At 40.7% G+C, this 26,311-nt stretch overlaps 1 protein-coding gene across 2 annotated transcripts in view; it reads left to right on the forward strand.

Moving 5' to 3' along the window:
* Positions 1-26,311, forward strand: part of furinb (furin (paired basic amino acid cleaving enzyme) b) — a 143,979-nt gene that overhangs the window by 15,240 nt on the left and 102,428 nt on the right. For both annotated transcript variants that reach the window (XR_011924510.1, XM_072434774.1), the window contains exon 2: positions 24,603-24,701. Coding sequence is in view for 1 of the 2 variants with exons in the window: in XM_072434774.1 (XP_072290875.1) it covers positions 24,603-24,701 (99 nt within the window). In the remaining variant the exon portion in view is untranslated. The remainder of the gene's footprint in view (positions 1-24,602; positions 24,702-26,311) is intronic.

The following is a 26,311-nucleotide window of genomic DNA, read 5'->3' on the forward strand; positions in this document are numbered from 1 at the left end:
CACCTTTATTTACTTTGTGCAATGCGGAGAGCTCGTGTTCACCCTTGAGGAATGTCCAGTCTCAGACTAAACAAAGACCAAATCAGGTCCAAAACCTGAAAGCGCTGAGCACCAAATGCACTGCAGTCCACTCCCGGGGCTCAGCTGCGGAACCTTGTGGCTCTTGCCTCACTGCGAGCTCAGTCCCAGTTAACCCCGGGGATTGGAGCATATGACCTTGCGGTGGGCTTGTCCCAATTTAACCAGACTAAACCAAGGACAAGTCCAGGACAACAAGGAGTCACATGCAGCACAGCACCCCACCGTCACGCACAGCTGGACACCTGAGTGCTCGATGGAATGCTGCATGGTCCGTAGTGCTTAGAGCCACGCACTGGTCAGCACGAGAGCTCGGGTTCACCCCCCGCAGAATGTGTCCGTGAACTCTGTGTATTTTAGGCACATGGACTGTCCTAATTTCACTGTATTAATTGTGTATCATTTATTAACATGAAGGTTGTTTTTATTATTATTATTATTAGGCCCGAGCGCCACAAGCTGGCGAGAGGCCTATTAATCTCGTAAGGCCGTGCGAAGCACGGCTGCGAAAGTGCGCACGTAGTGCGCACGAAATCGAGCGCGAAGCGCTCGCCCACTTCCAAACACTCACTAACGCACTCCTTCACTCATGCACGCCCCGTGCATACTAATTAGTAGTAGGAAAATGGAACATTACCGTTGTAAACGGGCGAAGCCCGTGCAAAAGTGTGCACTAAACGAGCACTTTACATTGAGATGACAACCGCGAAGCCCTTGGCCAGTACAGTGAACTAGCCCATGCCGAAGGCATGGATCATGCATACTTACTCCTGCTATGACAGAAAGAGTTAACAATGAGTGAATGGGCGTAGCCCATTCACTCATTGTTGACAACAGCAGCGCAAAGCGCTGCATTCCTCCAAAATCACTCCTGGCATCGTCCCGTACGCGAGAATCCATGCCGCAGGCATGGGCCATGCTTGTATCTGCTCAAATCAATGGAAGTCTATGGGGAGTGGGCGGGGCATCCCGACGGAATAGGGAGTGACGAGCGCGTAAGCGCTCGTAATGATGATTCCACCCCATGGCGGCATCGGGAAGGCTTAGAGCTTTCAAACGATGTATCATTTGTTGTTATAATGAAAACGGCTATATTGTTTTTGCTAAAAATATTATTATTAGGCCCGAGCGCCACAAGCTGGCGAGAGGCCTATTAATCTCTTAAGGCCGTGCGAAGCACGGCTGCGAAAGTGCGCACATAGTGCGCACGAAATCGAGCGCGAAGCGCTCGCCCATTTCCAAACACTCACTAACGCACTCCTTCACTCACGCACGCCCCGTGCATACTAATTAATAGTAGGAAAATGGAACATTACCGTTGTAAACGGGCGAAGCCCGTGCAAAAGTGCGCACTAAACGAGCACTTTACATTGGGATGACGACCGCAAAGTCATCCCCATATAAAGCACTCATTTGCCCTAAGTAGCTCACGAATACGTTCCCCATCTCTTGCATGTTCCGTGCATATAAGCATGTAATGCAAAAATTGAACATTATTACTGTATAGAGGGCCAAAAACACAAAGTGGGCGGAGCCCACTCAAAATTAACGAAAGTACCCGTCAGTGACCAGGGACCCACACCATGAGGTAGGAAAGCGCGAGCGCTTTCCGAAAATGTATAGTTTATGATATTTGAAAAATGGGAAACATTGTTTTCGCATCGGAATATTATTCTTCTTTCTTTCTTTCTTCTCGGGACCAACCCCCCTATTTTTCACCCAGTGAACATTGACGAAAAGTCACAAAAATGTGCACACCTCTAAAAATCGTGCCTCTCTACATTCTGGCTATTTCCCTTTTCTAAAATAAAAAAAAATTGGCGCGTCAGCGCCCCCAAATGTACCAAAAATGCATTGAGAGATGGGAAATGACCCAAAGAAAATCTGATCGTAGAATCATGAAATTTGGCGCAGAGGTAGATGGTGACAAGAGAAGTAAAAAATATTATTACGGCAACGCCGTCCGCCCAACCAAATATCGGCCATATTGCTTCAAAAATGGCTAAACATGACTTCGGAGTTTTTCCAAACGTCGTACTTTTACGAACTCCTCCCAGGGCGTTGGCCCTAAAAAGCTGAAATTTGGTGAAAATGCTACTGAGGAGTGGGACATCAAAAGTTATCCAAATTACATTGACCCTCTCACGATCTCTGTGCGGCGAAGCCGCAAACTGTAGCTAGAATTTCAGAAATCTCCCATATTTAAAATTTCTGCCGTTTGCGCAGATAAAGTCCGAATTGCGTCAAATTAGAATCAGTTGTTAAACTCTTTGCCCTAAACCTACTTGAAGTGAAATAAATTAATTTGGCGCCACAGCGCCCCCTACAGATTTTATATGGAGGTTAAATGTTTAGTTTTGCGAAATTATATGAAATTTGACACACAACTCAATTTTAGCATCCCCATCAAAAAAGTCAATGAGACCCCTGTCATAATTGTTATGGCGTTGCCGTAACGATGACCGAAACCTTCCATGTTATTCCAATGGGGAAATCGCCAGAACATGTTTACATTTTATACTTTCACAAACTCCTCTTAGGGCGTCAGCCCTATTAACCTGAAATTTGGTGAGACTCATCTTCAGGTGTGGACCATCAAAAGTTATCCACATTTTTATTCAAAGAGTCACGGTGTCTGTGCGGCAAAGCCGCACATTTTGCCAAGAATTCAAAATAAAATTGCTTTTTGATGGTTGAACAAAGGGGAGAAGATGTGACAGCGTCACAGATTCAGCAGTAGGCGTAATAAAAGGAAAATTGGGGCGCGTTAGCGCCCCCTCCTCTTGCGGCGTGGCGGCGGCGTGGCGAGGGCCGATCATTGCCGCTTGCGGCTATATTTATTATTATTATTATCTCAGGATCAGAATCAGAAAAGGTTTATTGCCATTGTCAATGAACAGAATTCACAAACATAGGGACTTGCTTTGGTGATACTGTGTAACATAAAACAATGATAAAATAACCTATATACGTTGAAAAGAAAACCAATCTGCTATAGGATAAAAATAAAAATAATGCATCCATGTGAAGATGGTAATTCAACTCCAGGAAATGTCTTTGGCATGTTACCCATGTTATGTTTATCAGTGCACTAGTTTTGAAGTTTATTAGTTATGATTCGGGCGATTCACAGAATGACCCAGACCACGCCCTCAGTCTGCTTCACTCCACCTCACCTCATCCCCCAGCATAATCACAGCTCTTGTTTAGAGTTTCACGCACTGCGCTCTCAGCAGTTGGGCTGACGCAAGATGACAGCAAATGAACTCCGGCAAATTACAGCCCATAATGTGTGTGAGTAATGAATAAGAAAAGACCAAATTTTCACAATGATTCGACTTTACACAAAGTTAAAAAAAAACTTTGTGTAAAGTCGAATGGCCGAAGCGTAACCTCTTGACATTAAGAATTATGCAATTTAGTTCCAAACATGATGCAAAAAATGATTTCAAAATTACAAAGGAGAGGTTTAACTTTACTCAAAATCACATCAAGAAGATTATTTTCACAGTAAAATGTTGGCGCTTTAAACTCTCTTGTGTAGTGTAGTAGATTAAAGATTCTCTTTTGAAGCACACTTCTTTTTGGAATTAGCTGGTTTTCAAAGCGTTACCTGAGTGAAGATAATTCCGAATAACAAGTAGGTATGATGGACGACAGAACAAGGGCCAGTTATTGTACATTTTGTTTTACAATTATTGAAATGTTTAACTGGATTTAATGTGGCGGTGAGTGTCATCATCTGGTTGGCATTAAGCATTTTTTAAGGAATAATTTGTTTAAAAGTGTGCGGTGTCTTGTAAAGTCAACTGCAGCCACGGCAATTAGTCTGCTTGTAACCATTTCATAAAAGTAAAAGCAACTAATATAAAAAAAAGCTGTACAAATGGCATTTGAGTAAAAGTCTTTCATATTGTCTCTAACATTCTTTATTTAGTTGTTCAGCTGTTTAGCTTGGCCCTGCAGGATCGAGCCACAGAGTGTAATAATCTTCTCACTGCTTAAATGCTTTCTCATTTAGAAGCACAAAAGAATGGGGAGCACTATAAATTTGTCGTCTCCATTTTACTGTAATGGAAAGATGACTACATTATTTATGCCTACTTTTGTTTACTGTGCTTGTTATTGCAAAGCTCAGTGCAGCCTGCATCTGTGCCCATCTGTGCCGCATTACAACAACAATGAAAAGACTCTGATGCCACGCCATAAAACTGAATGGGGAGCTTGTATTATAGGACAATTAATCCTAACATTTGGGTATTGTTTACCACAGCCACAACATTGTTTTTTTACGGGCAATTTGAAGAGGCCGCATTTGTCTGAACCAGGAACCTTGGGAGTAAAAGAATCCAATCATAATTCAGATTGATGAGCACCGGTACTATAACTGCAGGCAATTAATTATTTAGTGTTCTGTTCTGATTTCAGCCATTGTCAGGGAGCATTTGTTATAATTAGTTTTCCACTTAACCTTCAGGAAAAAGCCACAGGATTAGTTTATTAGTCCCAGCAGCTCTGGGTAAGTGGAAAATAATTGTATTCAGAAATAACACTGTAATTTTGACTTAATTATGAAGTAGGGCCGGCCGAAACAATGAATCAATAAATCGCAACTCATCAATTTATTCAAATAATAATAATCGCACCCGGAGTTTTAAGTATCGCACAGCCAAAAAATGCATACGAAAAAAACATATATAAGTTGCACTGGAGTATGAAATGCGGTTGCAAGTGTGAAAATAACAAATAATATCACATATAAGTCGCTCTGGAGTATAAGTATATAAGTATAAATATAAGTATAAGTTGCACCCCGGCCAAAACTATGTAAAAAGGTGTGACTTATAGTCCAGAAAATACAGTATATACAAACTCCTAGGCATGCCATGTGCTTGGAGAAGAGGTTTTATGACTCAGACAGGGCATTTAGTACCCCCAAAATGACTCTAAACTAAAAAAATATACCAACATGCATTTTTTTTTTTTTTTAATCTATGACGGTGTTCTCAAACAGCATCTCTTTTGTTTCACCTTTGTCAAATGTATCTCTCATTCACGGGCCTTACGCAATCCAAACAACTAATCGACCAGTCAAAAAAAACATCTTTGTAGCCTTCTATTTTGAGTCAGCAAACAGGAGGACTGACATACTTTCCATCTGATTTATTATATTGGTACTTCATTTTGTGCCATTAATGGTATTTTGTAAAATGTTGACAGAACTCTAACCTGGCACAGCGAATTGTCTGGACGCACATCAAAAGACTGTCTTATATGGCAGGCAAACATACTTATGAAAGCATGTCACTGGACGATCAAATAAACATTTCAATAGCCAGAAATACTTTGAATAATTAGGTGTAGCCTGTTGTCAAGGTTAAGTGAACAATCGGTCTCTCTGTGGAAAACCAACATCATAAATTTGACTAAATGTTCTGTACTAGTATTTGCCCATAACATCCCCATTCATACCTTTAAGTGCTCTTTACCTCATCCACATCTCACTGTATAGGAATTGTGTGACATAAACAAGACACTTTAACACAATTGACTCCTTTTTATCTGCCCGTAAATGTGCACAGCGCATATGGTTTACCATCTTTTGTAACATAGAGAAATAAAACTGTGCAGTAAAGCTGTCTCTCTGCCTTCAGTCATCAATAGCGCGCTGGCATTCATGAGGCCAAAAAATACAATTAGTATAAGACACATAAGTCTACATCTTGGAAGTGAATTCCCAGTCGTCCACCACAGTAAAGGCGTATTGTTCTATAAGTGCATAAAATAAAAAGTCCTAAAGGTGCTTCTCCTCTGATGTAGGTGAGCCGTGCACCACATTCATTTATCAACGTTATGAAGGCCATCATGGGACTTGCACAAGAGTCTTTTATAATAAGTGCTCTTCTCTCTCATTTCTCTGCTTCCACACAAAATGCATATGACCTTTTATCACGATGTTCTTTCCTTGAGTCCAATACACTTGCATTATGGTGTGTTGTGCTTTAAGGGAGCACACAGACCATCCAAAGTGCACATCTGTGACACACATTACTGTCCAAATGACGGGGACACAGTGCGAAGAGGGTTTACAGCACCAGAAGGAGGGCATAAGCAGAAGTTTAGTCAAACATATGAATATATTGGTTCTGACGAGGGCACTGCTGAGCCTGTGTAATTATATTGTGTAATTACATTTTACTCAGGCTTTAGCTCCCCTGAATCTCAGCTTGCACTAAAAACCTGGCATAAAATGATATCATTAATTATTTAGAATATTCTCATTTGCAGTTTGCACCTTTCACGTGTCCAGTGTTTACATAGTGTTTTCATTTAGCTTCACGTTAGCAAAGACTTACTCACGTTCACCTGTCCTCTGCATCTCCTCAGTGCCTCATATCCACGATTCAAGTCACATGAGTTGAATCACGTGCTGACGGTGTTATGTCCTGCCTAATTTATACAGGCGTCCAATCAAACGCATTGACATAAAAGTAACTAATGGCCGCACTAGAGAAGTGGGACTTGTGAAACGGGGTCCAATCAGAGACAGAGGAATAATGTCCCTGACAGATGTTTAGCACAGTCAGTCAGAGAAGACCCTCACAGACAGAGTGTTTCAGATGCGCTCTGAGCATTTGTCTGACTCTGCAGAATACTGGTGCTGCTAAAGCTCGGGGGGAATGTGCTGACCAGTCAAAGTGCTGGTACTGAGGACAGGTGCATCCCAGCCCACTTACAGCACTAATGAGTGGTTTGGTAAATGTATACGGTATGGACATTAAGGGGTCAAAAAAAAATGATGAAAACTTCACACATCAATTTCTTATGCATAGAGAGGATCACAGCCCTATGCATCAATAGAAGAGTTTATTGCACACTTTTATTGGAACTTTAATCTCTTCTTTTCCGAACTCAACTATGCTGAACTCCAAGCCAACTGTAATCCCTAATTTGTCAAGGAATGGTAGAAAATATTTCAAAAACAGTGTTTGAAACCGTTTCTACCACTCACTCAAGTAGTTCAGGCTTAAAATATTAAGTTAAATGTGGCAACATAAATGTGTCAAGCTATCAAAATTGATTTTCCCCATCCACCGTCTTGATGTTTAGAGACTTCGTTCTAAAAGAATAGTGTGCTTTGTTTAGATTGTATCTGTAGCGTGAATAAGCAATTAGACAAGTTCTAATACATTTCATTTGCCAGTTCATTTATCTTTGGGAGGAAACTGGGGCTGCAACTAATGATTATTTTAGTAGTCGACTAATAACCTAACATTTTTGGATTATTTGACTTATTTCTATTGTGAATTGAGACTTTTATATACAATATCAATCAAATAAACTGGATTAAATATGGTGAGTGAAGATTTCTAGATAGAGAATATGTATTATTCATGAAAATCTGAAACTGATCATTGTTTTTGTTGATACGATTAACAAAATATGACTCCTGGTATTAACACATAATGAAACGGCTTTAATCATTCTTCCCGCCTTCTTCAAACCTGCATTGACAACAACATGTCTCATCTCTGCCTTTAACGAGTCTTCTTGAGTGTTGTTTGTGAGTCACTGTGGTCCCTCTGACTGTCACCTCAGCCATCACCAACACCAACCCAGCTTCTTTTCACTCAGGTTATTTCAGGCCCTCGTAAGGAATTATTCAGCGACTCACTGTTCCCAACTCTGCCTCCCTCCACTTTTTAACACCTCGTACTTCTCTCATATGTTGAAGAGATGCACTTCTTTTACTTTTACTTCTCGGGTCTGTTTTTAAGATTAGACCTGGGACCATATTGAAATTTTGCGTCAGGATTATCATGGTCAAAGTAATTGCTCCTGACAAAAATATCACAATGAAAAAATGTATTGCTGACTTGTTTGAAATGTTACGGATGTTAATAATGATCATTTTAATATTATGATTAGTTCCATGTGTTTTGTTTTCTTTGATAAGTACGTGTTGGAGTGCGTTTCACGAGCTCATATCACACACAACATTTTAGCCTGGGCTAACTCTCAATGTCTGTCCCTAGCTGGGCTTTTACATGAGAGGCAGTCATAAACAATGCAAAGCAATACAACAGACAAAACATTGTGAATTCAAAAACAGGTCAACAATGGTTACTCCGGGCTCACGTTGTGCATGAGCAGCTCCGGATTCCGTTGCATTAAAAGTACGAGAGTAGCTCAGATCGTGCAGTGCCTTGGTGCATTATTATCCAGAGGCATTATTGAATGATTAGTTATTGCGGCAGAGCTCCAGTGCTAAATGTGAGCGATCCACTGCAAGAACACCGCTCCAAAACAGCAGCAGCTCCGGGTGAGCGAGAACTAACTCATCCGACCTTCTAAAAAGTCTCGTTTGAGTAGGACCCAGTTTGTCTCTCCCTTCAGTGCTACAGGTAAAGAGTTGTATTTTTGGTGCCTTGTACAGTGAAAGCTGTCCAAAAGTTGTTTATGCCCTCAGGTGGTCTCCACTCTGAGCTCCTCTGGTAACCAAACCAACTATCAAGTTACTAAGAGCTCTGCAGGCTCTGCAACCGTGCCATTTTGATGTAATTTTCTAAAGTTAACCTATTAAATGTTCTTAAAACTAACACGGTGGTGTGACCTAAGTGGTTTCCTATCCAATTTCTTATGGCTCTATTATAACTCTTGCCAGAATAGGCAGTGACCAGGAGCTGCAGCAGCTTCAAGCTGCAATACACTACACACTACACGATACACAAGTTTTAGCCAGATTTTCTCATGATTTTCAGTCGTGCTCTCAGTCATCTCTAGTTGAGGTCAGTCGCAGCTGCTTCAGTCTCATAGTGTGGACAAGTTATGACTGGACTCACGTTTTAATTGCAAAACGTGGCTCGCGGAAAGACTCCAGTCTCAGTCATTCAAACATTTGTGAATTATAAGCCCGATATTTGCCATGCTCCAGTGCAGCGTCATGTTTACTGACACTTCCACACACACTGAGCCCAGCAGCTAAAGACAAGGAGTGGAGGAGACACTGACGGCTGCGTCTGAGCTAAAACGTATTATAATTTTCTTTATAGAAAGAACAATGCACAAACAATGACAGCATCAGATTTATAATACAGAAAGAGCATGCACTACTTTTATAACCAGATTTGAAATACTGTCATAAGCAAACACTCACAGCATGGTTCCTTCTCTTTTCTCTTCTCATGTCTGCCTCATAAATTATCCAAATGACACAGGTTTTACTCTGGTAAAATCCACTTCTTCACCTCTGTCACTGAATTTAATGTCCATTATAGATCAGCCAGAGTAAGTTAGCACCACTGCCAGCACTAAAACATTTTTATTTTTTACCGCTACAACTGTTTTGGTTAAATAAAGGATTAAAAATATTGATTTTAAAATATATGTATATATCAAGTTTTGTGGATTAGTTATAGTATTTTGTAGGATAAAAGTGTGTTCAGTTGTTAGTCAGTGAAGTGTGAACCCCACACTCTATATCGAACTCCAGTCGTCTAGTCTGGACCCTCCTCAACATTCTAAATTCTGAAAGTCGTGTAGTGTGGACCCAGTTTAAGTGTGAGAACATCATAGAGTACATGAAATGATGAGCAGCATGAAATGGTAGGTACGTAGCCGGAATGTGTATAAACTTGCTTTGGCAACCCCGGAAACCTTTTCATATGACTGTCAAATTTTAGTTCTGAATTGAATACAAGCCTCAGGTATATGATTTCTGAGACCTGCTCAATATTGTGTCCAACTCCATTTTATCTTTAAATGGAAATGCAAAACAAAGTTCTATTGTGTACAAAATTCACTGCTTGACAAAGAAAAAAGCTTTTATTGTTAAAGTTTTAATTGAACCGCCTTTAGCTTTTATTACAACATACATTCGCAAGCTTGTGCAATGTCAGTAGAATTATTTACATCCAGTGTTGCTTTCATTTTTCACCAAAATCTTCTCTAGCGATCTATTGATAATGTGAGAGAGTCGCCTCTGCACAAAGCCTTCTCCAGCTCATCCCAAATCCGCTCAATGGGGTTCAGATCTGGACTCGGTGGTGGCCAATCCATGTGTGAAAACGATGTCTGATGCTCCCTGAACCCCTCTTTCACAATGTGAGCCCGAGGAGTCCTGGCATTGTCATTTTGGTATATGCCCGCGCCTTTTGGGTCTTCAACTGATGGAATTGTCTGGTCATTCAGGAGGTTCAGGTGGTCAGCTGATCTAATTCTTTGGTTCATATTGTGTTGTTGAGGCTAGACCTGACCAACAGCAGCAACCCCAGATCCAGGTGGTGACGTTTATGGACCTGAATGTGTACAGACAATTTTCTCCCAACACCTTTTGAAAGTATAGGCAGGATAATGATTACATGCCTGGTCTGGTGTTCCTGGATATGCATGACTCTTGCCTGCTTCCAGGGGAAACGGTCCCTTCTGAATGGACGGATTGATCCGATTAGTGAGGACATTTTTATTTCATTTTAGAAAGGCGGTATTCATGTGAAAAATGTTTTGTGATTTTCACAATCATAGAAAATCTGCCACAAATGATTATTGTCTTACGTTTTTCATGTGAATCAACAATATTATCGTCCCATTCCAAGTCGAGATATGATGTGCCAGATTGTTTATGTAAATCATCAATGTGGCTGGTGATTGATTTTTAATAGAATTTCAATATTTTATGCAGGGTTTTAAAATAACATGATAACAATCCACAATGTCAACCATATTGTCTGTTTAAAAGGGGCAGTGTTTTTCAATGTTTTTATGGTGACAATTTTAGAACTGAAAAAGGGTAAAAATTATGACCTTTGCCAACATAAAGTAATGTAATACATCCTGAATCCCGCCGTGACAAGTACGTTCCTGGTAAGCTTTCTCATCTTCTTCTCATCTTTAGTTCATGCATTGAGTCATACAGATGCTACATTTTTCCGAACAAGCGGATGATTACATCACTATTCAGGAGCCAATATGATCCTTTGCATTGACGCTATAATCCTGTGTTACAATTGTCCTCCTTTCCCTCTTTTATAAAATATACTGTGCTGTTTCTGTGCACTTTTCTTACTCATACTTTATATAAGGATCACAATGGGGGTTTCAGGAGCAGTGGGTGAGTGCCAGTCTCTGCAGATGTGAGTGGCATTGAAGCAGGGCCGGCCCAAGCCTTCAGGGGGCCCTAAGCGAAAAAAAAATTGGGGGCCCCTCACCACGTTATCAGAATCAGTTTTATTGCCATTGTCAGTAAACAATTCACACATGGGAACTTTTTTCAACGCAAACAAAGCGCACCAAAACTCCAGGGCATCCAGTTAGTTTATTCTCAACACCTCACAAGCTCAAATATTGATAACTTAAATCCCACAATGTAACTTGGTATTCCGCTGACATCACCTCTACTCCCTGTACAAATAACACACGTCCCAGATATGTTTTTGGGCGTATTTGTGGGCGTTAAGGGTCTACAGCCACATTAGCACATTAGTTTAAATTAATGAACCTTTTTCGTGTATTCTGGTGCATTTTAATGTGGTCCAGCCGGCTAAAGTAAGAGTAAAATGTTGAGGTTGTAATGCTATAAAATGATGATGTGATAAAACTGTGCCAGGAGAAAATGATTAAAGCCAGTTATTAATACATTAGTGTACTTAATTACTCAATACAATATTGGCTATGAAAAATAATTATGATCAAATTGATTCATTTTAACTGAAAATGTAAAAGTATTAGTTATCCTTACTAATTTATCTTTTACAGCTCCCAACTGTTCCTTCTTGCCAAAGTGACAAAACAAGTTATATTAAATTAAACAAATGGCATAAGCATTGCTTGATTAACAATTAACACTGATAAAACAGTGCAAACATGTTATTCCCAGAGAATGAACAGAACGAGAAGTGAAGGTCCAAACCTAGTTATAGTGAAGAGACTGTTTCTGCAACTTTGCCACTTTTGTATAAAAATATATAGTATTATTCTATAACAGACGTAATCATAATATGTCTGGTTATTTTTCACTATCAATTTATTATAATTTATAACAAATAGTCTAATGATGCTTTTTAAATAAATTGAAAAGTTTTATTGCTCTATCAAAAGTTAATTACAATATAAATGTTTGTTCTGATCAGAACATCACACACTGGACTCCTCTGTGTGAAACAATGCTGCGATGTGATTGGCTGATGGACCTTACACGCATAAACCTTTACGTTCCTCTTATTGCACGTTAAGAAGTCAAAGTAAAACAGACATCACGAGTCACGACTGATCTCACACATGGTGATGTGAGAGAGAGGGGACCAAACTCAAACCCGCTCATCTCTAACTGAGGCTGCACAGAGGCCCGGGACAGGGGCCCGGGACAGGGGCCCGGGACAGGGGCCCGGGACAGGGGCCCGGGACAGGGGCCGCACACTGTTCACTCCAAAGTCTCACGTCAGAGGTTCTGGACGAGACGGCGCTCGTCCGGACCGGATCTCCGCCTCTTAGTGACCCGGGCCATAGACGCCCCTCACCGGCCTCACCTGCAGCTAACACTACCGGGCTGGTGTAAATGTTAAGTTTAATATCTTTCATTCAGACACATATTATTATGCGCGGGGCAGAGCTCTCGTCGCCTCCAGCCTGAGCGAACTAACGTGACAGAATCGTGTTCTTTCAAACAGCAGCATTAACCGTCTCTTTGTAAGAGAAGTTCAATACCTGGAGAGTGTTGTTGAGTTTGCAGTTTCTTTACATCGTCAAGAAGCTTCTTCTTTCGTTTTTCGGCACCAGGAGATATATTCCTCTGGACATGATGACCACGCAGGCACCACGTTCTGTTGTGTTTATGTTTTGCTCTCGAGCTCCTCGCGCACAATGAAGTTGCCCAATCAGCGCAGGTTTGGTGTCTCGGTTGCCAGATTGTCATTACAAATAAATGCGGTTTGTGTGTTATATGTTACCGCTGTGTGCGCTGCCGCGCCAGCAGCGCTGCTACACTAGTGGAGCACGCTGCGCTTGCACTTCGCATAAGACGGGTTGCCAGATTAGGGGCCCTATTAACGCCTCGGGGCCCTACGCGGCTGCTTAGTTCGCTTATAGGCTGGGCCGGCCCTGCATTGAAGTTGTAACTGAACAGCTAGTTTTCCAGGAATATACTTTTCATTCAAGTATGTTAGTTTTCCTTTGTCATGTATTTGAGAATGACCGAACTGTTCTTTCAATTTCAATCTGCAATACTCAGACAGGGGGCAGGGACGCCAATACATTTACTACTGTGAGGATGTAGAGATTTCCTGAAAAGCATCATGTTTTCTCCAGACCACCATCCGAGGGCGAGCCTGAGGGACGGCAGTGTGAGTGGCTTTTCTTATCGACCTGTAGATCCCCCAGAGCACAGATAAAAGTGTGCTGCTGGTGTTTGTTGGTGAGCACTCGTCTCCAGTCTTCCTCTTGGGCCCCTGTTTGATGTTGTGGGTTACATTCTTGGTGATTTTGGCAGCTTCCATGACCTCAAATTTTGAAGTAAAGGGCACACAGCAGAAAGCTCTTTGTCTCGTTCTCTCTCTGTAAAAAAAAATATTGCTTTTTGATTTTATGACTAGGCAATTTGAGCTACATACAGCCTAGAGGTATACAGAAGGTCAGTGTGAAGCGTGCTTTCACTACACCATGTAAAAAGTATTTAAGGGTACTTGCCGTGACGTCAGTTGAAATGCATTACAAAAATCACATCCCACAAGTGCAGTACACCAAAACCAGAAGGAGCTCGTCTGTCATTCATGCACCAGGAAGTGCTACATGTCAAAAGAAATAATCATTATTTTCCTTTTTTTTCATGATATGCAGCTTTTCTAAAATAATAATTCAAACATCTTTACAATAGTAATAGAGACATAATGAATAATGTATCATATCTTTTGTAAGCTGTCCAGCAGGAGATATCACACTACAGGACAATATGTGACAATATCTTAAAATAATAGTGTTACACATGAAATATGTCTTATGAAAGCCTTTATGTTTGCTAAAGAACACAGAACAGAAAATAGTGTTGCACCTCAAAACGTACTCGTGAATGGATTCTTTAAAGCCAATTTATGTCCTCTCCCACCCAACCTTATTTCCATCTTATACTCAATGTTGGGTTCTCTTCTGGCATGAGGACATTTGCAGATTCTGAAGCACTAATCCAGCATGACTGCTGTAAATGCCTGAAGTACAACCTCCCCAATATTAATCAAAATTGCCATGCTTCATTCCAAAGCTACTTTATATTGTATGTCACGTTTAATTTCGGGTCTATTGCAGTGTTTCTTGGTTGTCAAACTGTCACTGTTTCTGGACCTGTCTGACATGTAACAGAAGCATTACACTGAGAAATGTTTGAGGTTTTGACAGGCTATTTCCTTAACTGTTTTAATTTGTTTTTGTATTTCTTTTTTTTTCTAAAGCACATTGAAAGCTACGTCTTTGCTCATTTGAATAACCTGGCATGTGTAAGAGATTTGAGCACCTCTTCAAATTAAATCCACGTACAGCAGCAGTTGTCTTGAATGCTAAATACAGTGCAATGTGCGCATTGCTGCTGATCATCTGTTTAACCGGTCTAGTCATTAGCACTTGGCAGCCACAGTGCCCCTTTGTATGTTATTTTTGCAGCTAGAGTGTGCAAATGTGTTGTTCAGTTTTGCTCCAGAATAATTCTTCTTCTAGTCAACCTATATTTTTTCAGATTTGGGTCACACCAGTAAATGTAGAATGTAATACCAGCTGTACCAGAAAATATATTTATATTCATATTTCCCCTTCTGGATTTCCTGTTCTAGGTTGTTGCTTTTATTTATTTTTTATTTTCAAACAATATCATATATTTGCTGTGTTCCACTCATCTTCTGTGTCTGAGAGAACATGGGCAGTAAATGTGTTTAAACAGACATGTGGGATTTTGAGAAGTCTCTTCTTTCGTATCCTTCTCTGAAAAAAGACGGATATGCCATCAGGAGTGACACTTTTTCAGCCTTTTTATATTTGTGGTGAGTTCATAGGATTCACACACCCGAGCTGTGACTGTTCCCTAATCTAACTGCAAAGCCACATGGTGTGTAAAAGATAGTGTATAAAGGGTGCAGAGTTGAAACTTTGTGCACGATAGCATCATTGGTTCAAATTACTTGAGCAGCCAGCCACAGAGACCGAACTGTGTAAATATTTTTTTTAATGGAAATATTTCCCTCAAGGGTAAAATCTGTTAATGCTCTATTTCCAGCTCGCGCCATGAAGCTGGAAACGTTACTATTCTGAAATATTTCTCAACTCATTCTGCCTTTCTACACAATTTGCAGGTTAATTGTTGGATCCTCCATATTTGAAATCAACACATACAGTACATTTAAGAGGTTTGTTCCACATTTTGGGGCTATAAAATCTGTGATGACTGTAGGCCTTTTGGGGAAATCTTTGTATTGCGATTAATAAACACCAACAATACAAACGCTTTTTCCCTCAGATGTTTATTTGACGGGGACAGTGTACATCAATAACACTGCGGTAAATGCCCCAGCACATTTAAGCACTTTTCCAATAGATTGCCGTAAGATTGTCATCTCAGCGCTTTACTTTATGAGCCCACGTACAATGATTAGCCCGTAAACGCCACTGTTTTTTTGTGATGGGACTCAGACGCTGTAATATCCAGAGAGTCCACTTACAGAGACCGTACAGAGACCTACTTACTGGAACTTGGAACTGGTCTAAGCCCAATTAGCTCAAAAATGTGGGAGTAGTATTTTTATCTTCTCCTAAATTTATGATATACTAGCCTTTTAGCTAACATTTACATTTACAGTTTTTGATTGTACACTGTCCCACTGAAAACTAAATGAATAAATACAAAATGATCCAGAAAATAGTCAACTTTCACACCAGCCCAAATGAACTGTACTTGCAGGTTTTCTGAACTCAAGTTCACGTCAGAGAAAATAAACCTAGATCATGTAATAAACAAACAAATAATAAAACTGCCCTGGTGAGAGCAGGGAGGACATTCAGCAAATTGTCAAGCCTTATTTGTGCTTAGTTGCTTATGATCTCTTACTATTATTATCACAATATAAAGATGTTATGAGCGGTAGTTGCACCCAAGTAGCTTTGCACCCTTTTTTCAACTAATAATTGTTATTACTAAATGAATGCCGATATTATAGTGATATTCAAATGCAATAACACTTTACTTTTACTGAATAGGAATAGTTCTGCATGCACTAGATTACTACACCTACATGTTCCAAAGTGTAATAATACAATGCGTATTTATCATTTGAAGAATGATTCAAGTGCATTAAAAATATTATCGCTCTGTCTCTAACCAGCCATTAATGCTGCCGCTCTCTCCCGAAAGGTAAAATCTTGAAGCATGAAATACTCTGGCCTGAAGTGCAACATATATATTTGTTTGTTGCCTGTTTGAAGTGTCAAAAAGTGAAATGTGTTTTACAGTATACATCCGTGTGTGGTGACTGAGCTGTAGAGGTGGAACAATTCGGTGGTTATTTGATTTCCTTCATTGCTTGTGGACTGACAGAAGCCTTTTGATAAAGTACTTTTACTGTCAGTGGTGCTACGACTCAAACTGAAGACTCCAGCTCACTTTGTCTGTCTCACACGGACCCTTTGGCCTACAAGTAAATTTTTCCCCCCAATGAAATGCTTGAAATAGTTGGTTCTTGTCTAATCACAAATTGCACTGCTTAAAGGATGTCTGACAGACACGCGGCCTAATTTGCCCGTCTCAAAGAGTCGACACTTTGCCTCTGATGGGAGAAGAACTTCTTTTATCACATTTTTCATGTAGCGCAACATTGACTTTAGTTTTCATACATACTTTCTTTTCAATGTATAGAATTACTGGCCCATATCTGACAAGACATCTGTACCGTGAAATGGGGTGGGAGAAGGTATAGACATTCCGCAAATGGTCTAGCCAGGAATCAAACCCACAATGCCACCGTAACACACCCCTACACCACTGACTAATGCAGTTCATAGTAGGGTTGTGTTCAAAATATCGTCACAGTATCGTTTTGGGGTTATTGTTTTTTATTTTTTGGCCCATAGGCTTTATTAGACAGGACTGATGAGTGAGAATAGGGCAGGGGTGGGCAATTATTTTCCTCCGAGGGCCATATTCGAATCCAGGCAAGTAGCGGATCATCATCTACAAAAAATCCCAAAAATTAAATATCAAATAAAATATCACTTTTCTGTCAAATATAGGCTATTGAATCTATTATTCATTATTATATATATTATAATTCATTACACGTCATATTTATTGATACAAGTGCAGACAGATGCCTGAGGGCAAAAAATAATAATAATAATAATAATAAGTCTTTTTTTTTTTTTTATATTACTTGGACAAGCTTGGCTGGCCGGATTGAAAGGCGCTGCGAGCCGGATGTGGCCCGCGGGCCGTAGTTTGCCCACCCCTGGAATAGGGGGATGAGAGAGAAGGGAAGACATGCAGTCAATTGTCAGCGTCGGGATTTAAACTCATGGCCAGCTACACTTGAAGGCTGGCTTAGGTGTGCTGTGCCTTAACCACTCGACCACCGGGCAGCACAGTAGAATAGAGTAGAGCCATGTGTGAAAAGGAGAGGTTGTAGACTTGTTGTTAAATTGCACCTTGTCTGGGTGAGTAATGATGATCAATGAGAGTTGAAGTGTCAAAAGAGGGTGTAAAAAAAACTTTAAGATAGACACTTCTTAGCCAAGAACTGCAAAATCACGCACAGAGCTATATTCACAACATCTATATTGGACATGCATGGTCTCACAGGTGATGACAGGTGATGACAGGTGCTGACAGGTGATGACAGGTGCTGACAGGGGCTGATAGGGGCTGACAGAGGCGAACAGGCACCTTCACTGCTGACAGGGGCTGACGGGGGCTGACAGGCACATTCACTGCTGACAGGGGCTGACGGGGGCTGACAGGGGCTGACAGGCACATTCACTGCTGACAGGGGCTGACAGGCACATTCACTGCTGACAGGGGCTGACAGGCACATTCACTGCTGACAGGGGCTAACAAGGGCTGACAGGGGCTGACAGGCACATTCACTCCTGACAGGGGCTAACAAGGGCTGACAGGGGCTGACAGGCACATTCACTGCTGACAGGTGGCCGTTTTCCTATCATCACAGGGCCAAGCAGTTCAAGAAGGTTGATCTCGATCTCATAAGCTTTCCACTCGTGACATCAGAGCACATCAGGGTAAAGTAGGACACAAATCTAACCGGGGTGCACCGTGTTCAGATCAACACAGATAAACTCTGATTGGATCTGCGCAGGTCTAGCCTTTCCTAATTTGTCAGCTCCGTTCAGATTACCGGTACTATTAAAGCCGAGAGGAGAATTGATGCTGATCGCTGAGAGAAGGGGCATTTTTAAAAGTAGTGGTTTTGAGTACTTGTCCACTTAAAGCATCGGGTTGGGTTATGCCTCATCCCTTTGCCTTGTGATTAAAATGAGTCTATGAAGCAAACTGATTTGTCTATTCATCAATATCATCGACACAAAGAAAAAACACCACAGGTTTTGCAGCTTGCATGTATCCTTGTGTAACATAATTTTTGTCAAGCCAATCATTCAAACAGAAATGAGAAGAAGCTTCTCATTTTGTCTTTACAGAACCATTTGTAAATAAACCTAAAAGGACTCAATACTCAAGGACTCAAGGACTTAACAATACTAGCACTTGCAGTGCAGGCTCCAGTAGGAACACCTCAGGCATTGAATTCTGGAGGTTCTGGCTGTTATTATGAGACCTGGTCATATATGTGACTGAACGTGGCCAATCCAGTTACATGTCTACCCGGAGACATTTTGAGTTATTCACAGATTCTGAAAGTGTGAATTCAAAGCTTTCCAATGATGTCTCACTCATGTAGATCTGATAATATTTGAGTAAGTTGTGGTCATTTGAATTTAAACAACTCTCAAAACCATTCACTGAGAAAACGGCCTCTAAAGTTTCTCACCTGAGAGAGCCCAGAGTCACAGGGGGGCTCATTTGCATCTCATTGAGATAAGCCCTCCCCCCTGTCACACTGACACCACCTTCCCCCTACAGCTGTCACTGAAGACTCAAGAGGAGTGTTGTTATTGATGGTAACTGGACTTGAATCAGAATTAGAAGTTACTATATTAAAATGGAAATACTTGGATTACAAAAGGCCCTGAATAGAATCAAAGAATCAGAATGAGAATAGGGTTCATTGCATTTGTCGGTAAACATAATTCACAGGTGATTCAACACAAACAACAAAAGATAAGATAAGATAAGATAGCCTTTAATGTTACAACGCAGTAGATACAGGGGGAAAGGACAGATAATTTATAGGAAGTTTAAAAAACACCCTCAATAGAAGAACTCTTATAAACAGATGCCAGGGCCAGGTATACGAACTGCAACATATGAGATAATAGACATCATAGGTACACCATCAGAGTCCAATTACGTCCGCAGCCTCTTTTGCACATTCGTCTTCTGTGCTGTGACTCTCGGCGCTGGGCATGTGATGTCTTTTGCCTCGTCAGCACAGAAAGGCCTGATTTTTTCATGCAGGTAGGTCTGCCTGTCAATGTTCAATCCAGGTGGGACCAGGACATGGAGATTGTCAACCGGAGGCAGAACAGCTGTAGTGCGTAGTAGCTGAAATTCCACTGGTTCTGCTCCACAGTGACTTTTCGCAAGCACCACACCTGGTCTCTTGGCATCAAAGCTGTAAGCAAATAACAGGTCAACATTTGCAGTCTGATTTTACACAGTGTGTGTTGCGTGTCCCTGTGTTGCTGCTTATCAAGTAGCCATGCGGCTGGCGGCTCAGCCCATTGGCTGACTACAATAGCGCAGCTGTTCATATGGAAATGCGGTCACACCCCTCTGCACGTCCAGAGAGCGCCCGAAAACACCACATTTTAAACGGCTTTATTTATGCTTTTAATGCTGCAAATACTGTTACTGATACATCGAATGGCTGGTCCATATCTTCAACTTTCACATAATGCAAAAAACCGAAAATCACAAATTTGGGGGAAAAAAAGTAAAATGCTGTTTTTCTCAGTTTCACCGAGGCCGACATGGTCCGACAATTGCGGTGGCGAGTCACATATTAAGAATGAGCAGAACCTCTTGAAGCACACTGTGCATGGCATTTTCTAAATGTAACACCTAATTACGAATTTCATCTGTAAATTCCTGTGGTGATTTATCTTGTTGTAATATTTTAATTTGATAATTCTTTGAAAAGCAAAATTATATTCCTGGGAAAGATGAAAGGATAGTTTTGCACAAAAACCATGGCACGGTTATTTACCTCCTGCTATTTTGAACTGCACTGTGTTTGCACTGTGAACAACATGCAGACTATGGCCTCATGTTCTTTGAGGTTTGCTCATTCATTCGTATATCCTTTATTTGCCCTGCCGTTATTCTCAGAAGGCAAATTAAAAGAGGAATAGGCCTGGTCCACCAAAGAGGCTATGTTTTTTTTTTTTGATTAAGCAGAGCAACCATGACAGCATTTGTTGTCATTGGTGTGAGTAATGTTTTTTTTATTATAGGTTTTTGTGAAGAACTTTTGTAGCATATTTTTGAAGCATCTTCAGACTTCAGGGATTCTGTTTTTACTGTTCCAGAGCAAGTGGTCCCAGTCAAAGTATTTCATTGGCTGATAAATGCTAAAAGGTAAGCATAAATGTCTCACAGCCACTAATAAAAAGCTCTTGTAAGAAATGCACAGGGCAGCAAGATCGTATAAGGACGGCCCCCTTCATGCAGCCAGGGGGGCTAATCCTCTGAGCGCACAGTGGCAGAGTGACTAATGACCCAGAGCGCTCTATTATTATCAGTGACATGCATAGACCTCTGTCTCCACTCTCCTCCCCCCAAATGACTCTTTTCACCCCAACCAGTAGAGCCATTCTCCTGGGCGTCCAGCAGCACCTCCCCTTCTCCCCAACTCAATGTCCCACAATCCAATCGAGGCACCAACTAAATGTGGACATCAGCGCTCCAGGAAATAGCCTTGTCCCGGTGAGACCGCGACCTCACAGCAGCACAAATTAGCCTTGTGCCCTGCTCCAATCAAGGTTGAAAGTGGCCCTCATAATTTGTCAGGTTAGAGCGGTTCTTCCCATCTGACTTCACACGATGAGGGTCTGTTCTTAGCCCTGATTTGATTTCCAGACGGGCATCGCTGAGGTTTTGCAGAGGCACACTTTGTGTAATTTGAGAAAATGTCATACATTTAGCAATAACTGTACATAGTGGGACCTCTGGGGTAATACCATATGTGGTAATAGATGTATGATTTATTCATATTGTTCACCTTTAGTTACCATGGCCACGCCATTACCATGGTCACAAGCTGGCTCAAGCCTTATTTTTGGCCTGACCTTTTATTTTAACAACTTAATCTGTATCTTTCAATGGAGGATTAGGTGATTTATTTATATTTATTTATTTTCCATGCTTGTAAATGGATGACAAATTCAGGCTTATCAAGACTGAAAAGTAAAACCAACTTGTAACAGTGTTCTCTCATCATTAGGTCACTTTGACTGGTTCATTGTTCATGCATCCTAAATCCTAAAGAAATATATATTTTTAAATCTGACCTGGGTCATACATGACCCAAACATTTTATGCACATATATAATTAAAACACATGAATCTGTGGCGCTTACTTGATTGGATGTTTAAAAAGCTCTGTTCACATAATTCCAATGCAAAAAAAGAACTACATAAATGCTGAGTAAAATAAAATATTTGGTTATAAAAACGCAAAATAATTTAGATATTACCCTTGTATTTTAAAATCTTATATCAAATGTACTTTTCTATTTCCTTGCTTTGAGTAAGTACAAAAGTTGGCAAGGTCAAATTCTGTCTGCACCAGTCAACCCTCTGCTGTCTGTGTGGGTGTGTGCGGTGGTCTTCTGAGGCAGCAGACTCACTCAGCCCTGGCCCCAGGAGAGCTTCTGTCCTACTGTTTGAACTCTTCTCTCTCCCTCTGCACACATCCACCCATCCTGACACACACACACACACACACACACCCCTCTCCCTCTCCGCTCCTCTTGCGCTCCACTGGGCTCCTGAAGGTGAGCCAGTCCCCGCTGACCTTACTGTACACATTGCTTTCTTTCTTTAAATGAAAGCTGCTTTCTCTTGCGTATATCTCTGTACTTTGCACACACATTTTCCTCCTATGCTTATACTCTTTATGTTTATTTAAAAAAAAGAAAGGCACGCAGGGTAACATTCTTATAGTTGCATGAATTATAATACATTTGTAATAAAACCCCGTCTGAATGACTGCAGGACTTTTTCAAAAGACTCCTTATGAAGAATGTACCCCTGCTGTGTAGGTTAAGGTTAAGGTACACTTTATTGTGCCTGTAGGAAATTTGAGGACCCATCTCCAGGTCTTGAGCTATACTTGGTTAGGAATATCAAAGAAAAATGATAAATAAAGTGGCGCTTTTAATGCCGTGCACCGTCTGATTTTACGCCGTGCGCTCGTTTATGATCATATTGGCTTTCCATACTCGTTGACCGTGTGTGCGCCGCTTGTGGTGCACGCACCCTGCACTCGAAAATGCCCTTCCACATTTTAAAATACCCCGTTGAAAATACGGTAAGACGGGCGTCTATCTAAACGCATGCCTACAGTGCAATGGTGTGTGATCAGGGCAATCAAGGAATCTAAAATTACTATATTTAAACTGTTCTGAAAAATATCCAAATAAGCCTGTTTTCCTACAGGCTGGTGGGATGCTTGGTTCCTGCCCCTTGTGACTGTGTTCAGAGACATGTTCATTCTCCGCTCTCTAACATGAGCTTTTAGAACCAGAGTTGTGCGTACACACTGAGGACAAAACGGCCTCAAACCAGGCAGAATAAACCTGTGTGGGAATCATTGATGTTTGAAGATTTTGCCCTAACTTCACATGTGCAGAGGAGAAGCAAAGCAACAGCAGTGCCAACTTTCAACAAACTGATTTGAGTCTTTGGTTGGAGCTAAGGCTCTTACATTACTAATGATTAGACGTTAGGTAGAAATACAGGCTGTATTTTAAAAACATAGAGCAGTAATTTGTGTAATGAATTAGTCAGTGAAGTGAGCCTATTTAATCTATTCAGCACATTTTTATAGAGATGGGAGTTTAGCTCAGTAGGATTGGCATTCGCCCTTTCACTTTTGTGCTAATCACTAAATATTGATGAAGTCTGCTTGCTCATCCATAAAAGTCACTGCACGGCGCACGCTACTGCTACATTGACACTAGGACTGTAAGATGTATCACAATCTAATTGAAATTTGAAATGGCCATATTTAGCAAATCGCAGACTACAACAAGATTTCCTCTGAAAACATCACGATATATTTTCTAGTATAAAACAGTTTTTCCAGCCTTTTTGTACTCTGTATTGTCTAGCACTGTTTTAATCTGTTTACTAGTCTATTGCCACCAACTATTATATTTTCTATGTTTAATGATATCCATGCCCAAATGATCCTACAGAAACATAATAATGGATGTAAAATCTGATTCCATGTATCGCCTGGCAAAGTGCTCACGTACCCCTGGAAAACTGGTTTACACCACTACAATCTGATATGCAGAGAATTATTGTACTAGTTTAGCAATTCATGTTTCAGTCTTCCCTCATATGGAAATGCTCCTGTTGATGATTTTATTTTATATACTTTTTTCAGAATTCTTCAGCCATGCAGTGTGTTTGGGCCTAACTGCTAACAGCTGTCTGTCACACTCCAATCCCTAAAAGCCCCTTATGGAGTGTGACATGACAGTACATGACAGCAACTCGACAAATACTGCACTGTCTCCTAATGAATAAAGTCCCGTCATCAGCTGGTTTATAGATGTGGCCAAATGAAGCTATACTGCGTCCATTCACAGGGACTGTTTGTGACTGGCTGAAATCCTTTGTGTTTGCCCAGTAATTAATTACACACTTGACAATTCTGATCCTGTTTAGTAAATTAGTAGAAAAGAAAGCAAAATATTAGCTAATAATATATATTTTTTTAAATCCTGGAATCTAGTTTCAACAAGTGAATGGATCCAATTACAGCAGATAATTGCTCTGTGTGAATATGTTGAGTATCGCCGTATGACCCAGAGTCACAGATTGAAATCTCATAGTGAGGTTTCTTTCTTTGCTTTGCTCTGTTTATGCCAGTGTCACTTGGTCAAAGTTGATTTATGCATGTTCTATGTTTGGCTGAATTGTAAAGCCATTCAAACTCAACTGGTGTTCTGTGATTGAGCTCATTGAGCTTTGAATAGGGGAAACAAATTGCAAGGACATTGATTCCCCCCAAAAATAAGGCCTATTTCCAACTCTATTCCGAACATGCTCACACAAACGCCTCACTGGAAATTGGGGTGTTATTTTGCCTTTTCTGCAGGTGAATTCACAACCTTTCTTTCCTCTGTCTGTGCAGGTTTTTGGAGATTATTACCACTTCAAGCATCACGCAGTGGAGAGGAGGGCTTTGTCCGGCCATGTGACCACACACAACCGACTACAAAAAGATCCCCAGGTAAAAAAAAACAAGCTCTCACCATCCAAGCTCGCCCCCGGGCACAGTATGCTGGTGACAAAAGGCCAAAAGCAGATTTGATTACACACAGACAATGTCCACAACAGCAATAAAGGAACGCCACACTCAGTGACAGCTTCTGGTGTATTCTTCAAGTGTGAGATAATTATTTTCCATCTGTCTGTTATGTACCACTTAGATATAAATATGCAAAAAATATGCTGGCAAATAACACCACAGCTGAGACCCAACAAAAATGTCCAAGTCTCATTTGGAAGAGGTGAACATCGCTCTTAAAATACATCCTCCTCTGATTGGTCGTCAGTGGGATATTCATATGCATGAATTTTCTCTGGCAATTATGACAAATCCATTATACACACGGTGGAACATTACCAGGTCATATATCTTATTTTGGTTGATATTGATTGTTTTGATGTATTTTCAGCCGTCTGTGCTGGAGAAATGCCTGGCACAACTGTCTGCTAAGGGTGATAAGATTTTTCAAACTAAACTGGATTAAGCACTTGACTGGACACATTGCAAATAACCCACATCTCCAAAAGAAAAGCAAGAAAAAGAAAAGCAATTGTGGCACATTAATTATGTCTTCTATTCACACAGAGCACTTCAGCTCTATCTGCTGAAAGAACACATGCTGCTGCTTAATGCAACAATGTAAAATACAATCATCTGCTTTGAATAACAGCCCATAGAATTCAAAACAGACATGTATAACTAGTTGGTGTTTTTTGTTCAGTAATACTTACAGGATACAGGAAAATACAGACTTTGTTTCTTATTGTTAGATTTTCTTTTGTTTTTGTTGCAAGATTGGAAAAAAATTATAATTCAATCATTTGTGGCTCAAGTATCACCTGAGTCACGCCAGATTGATCTGTGTCTCACTCTGAATTGAATTCTTCAAAATCAATCTGGGAAGACTCGCCGAGAGCCGGCGCCGGGATCTTAAAAAAATACTTCATGCTGGTGTTCTTTCTCATCCACAAATATGTGCCATTGTGTTAAATTCTTTGAAAAATAATAATCCGTATTTCTCCTAAAATTGGCCGGAATATAATGGTCGGCACCGCCATGTTTGTTTTGGTTAGATTGTTTCGACTTACTCCCAAACCACAGTGCTGCTCTGGTATACAAGGGCTGTGCAATTACTAAAATTTCTATTATGATTATTACTGATATTGTTACACTCTAGCCGCAAATACACTGTCAATAGATGAAACTGCGCGAGTCCCGAACCCTTTTGGTTCTTTCAAAATGCTCTATATGTATTCACATAGAGTATTGGTTTTCAAACTTAGGGTTGAGTGTTGGGGTCGCAGTAGATTTTTAATGCGTCAGATGAAGTTGTCAAGTGACTGAGTGTTTTGAGGCTGCTCTTCGTGCAGCGCAGGGAAGGACTCCTGCTGCCAAAGTCCTCCACATTCACATAAAACACCCACTTATTCTCAAAACTGCCACAGCTCCAGCTCAGGTGATGGTTCCCCTCTGGCATTATCCGACTAATGTGGGTAATGATGCAATGCGTTTACATTGCTTCCTTTCCATACGCCTTCATTAAATACAGCATGTGCACGGTGTGTTTTTGG

The sequence above is a fragment of the Eucyclogobius newberryi genome, unplaced genomic scaffold, assembly GCF_026437365.1.
Source record: "Eucyclogobius newberryi isolate DKJ021-1_F unplaced genomic scaffold, fEucNew1.0.hap1 SCAF_7, whole genome shotgun sequence".
Lineage (NCBI taxonomy): Eukaryota > Metazoa > Chordata > Actinopteri > Gobiiformes > Gobiidae > Eucyclogobius > Eucyclogobius newberryi.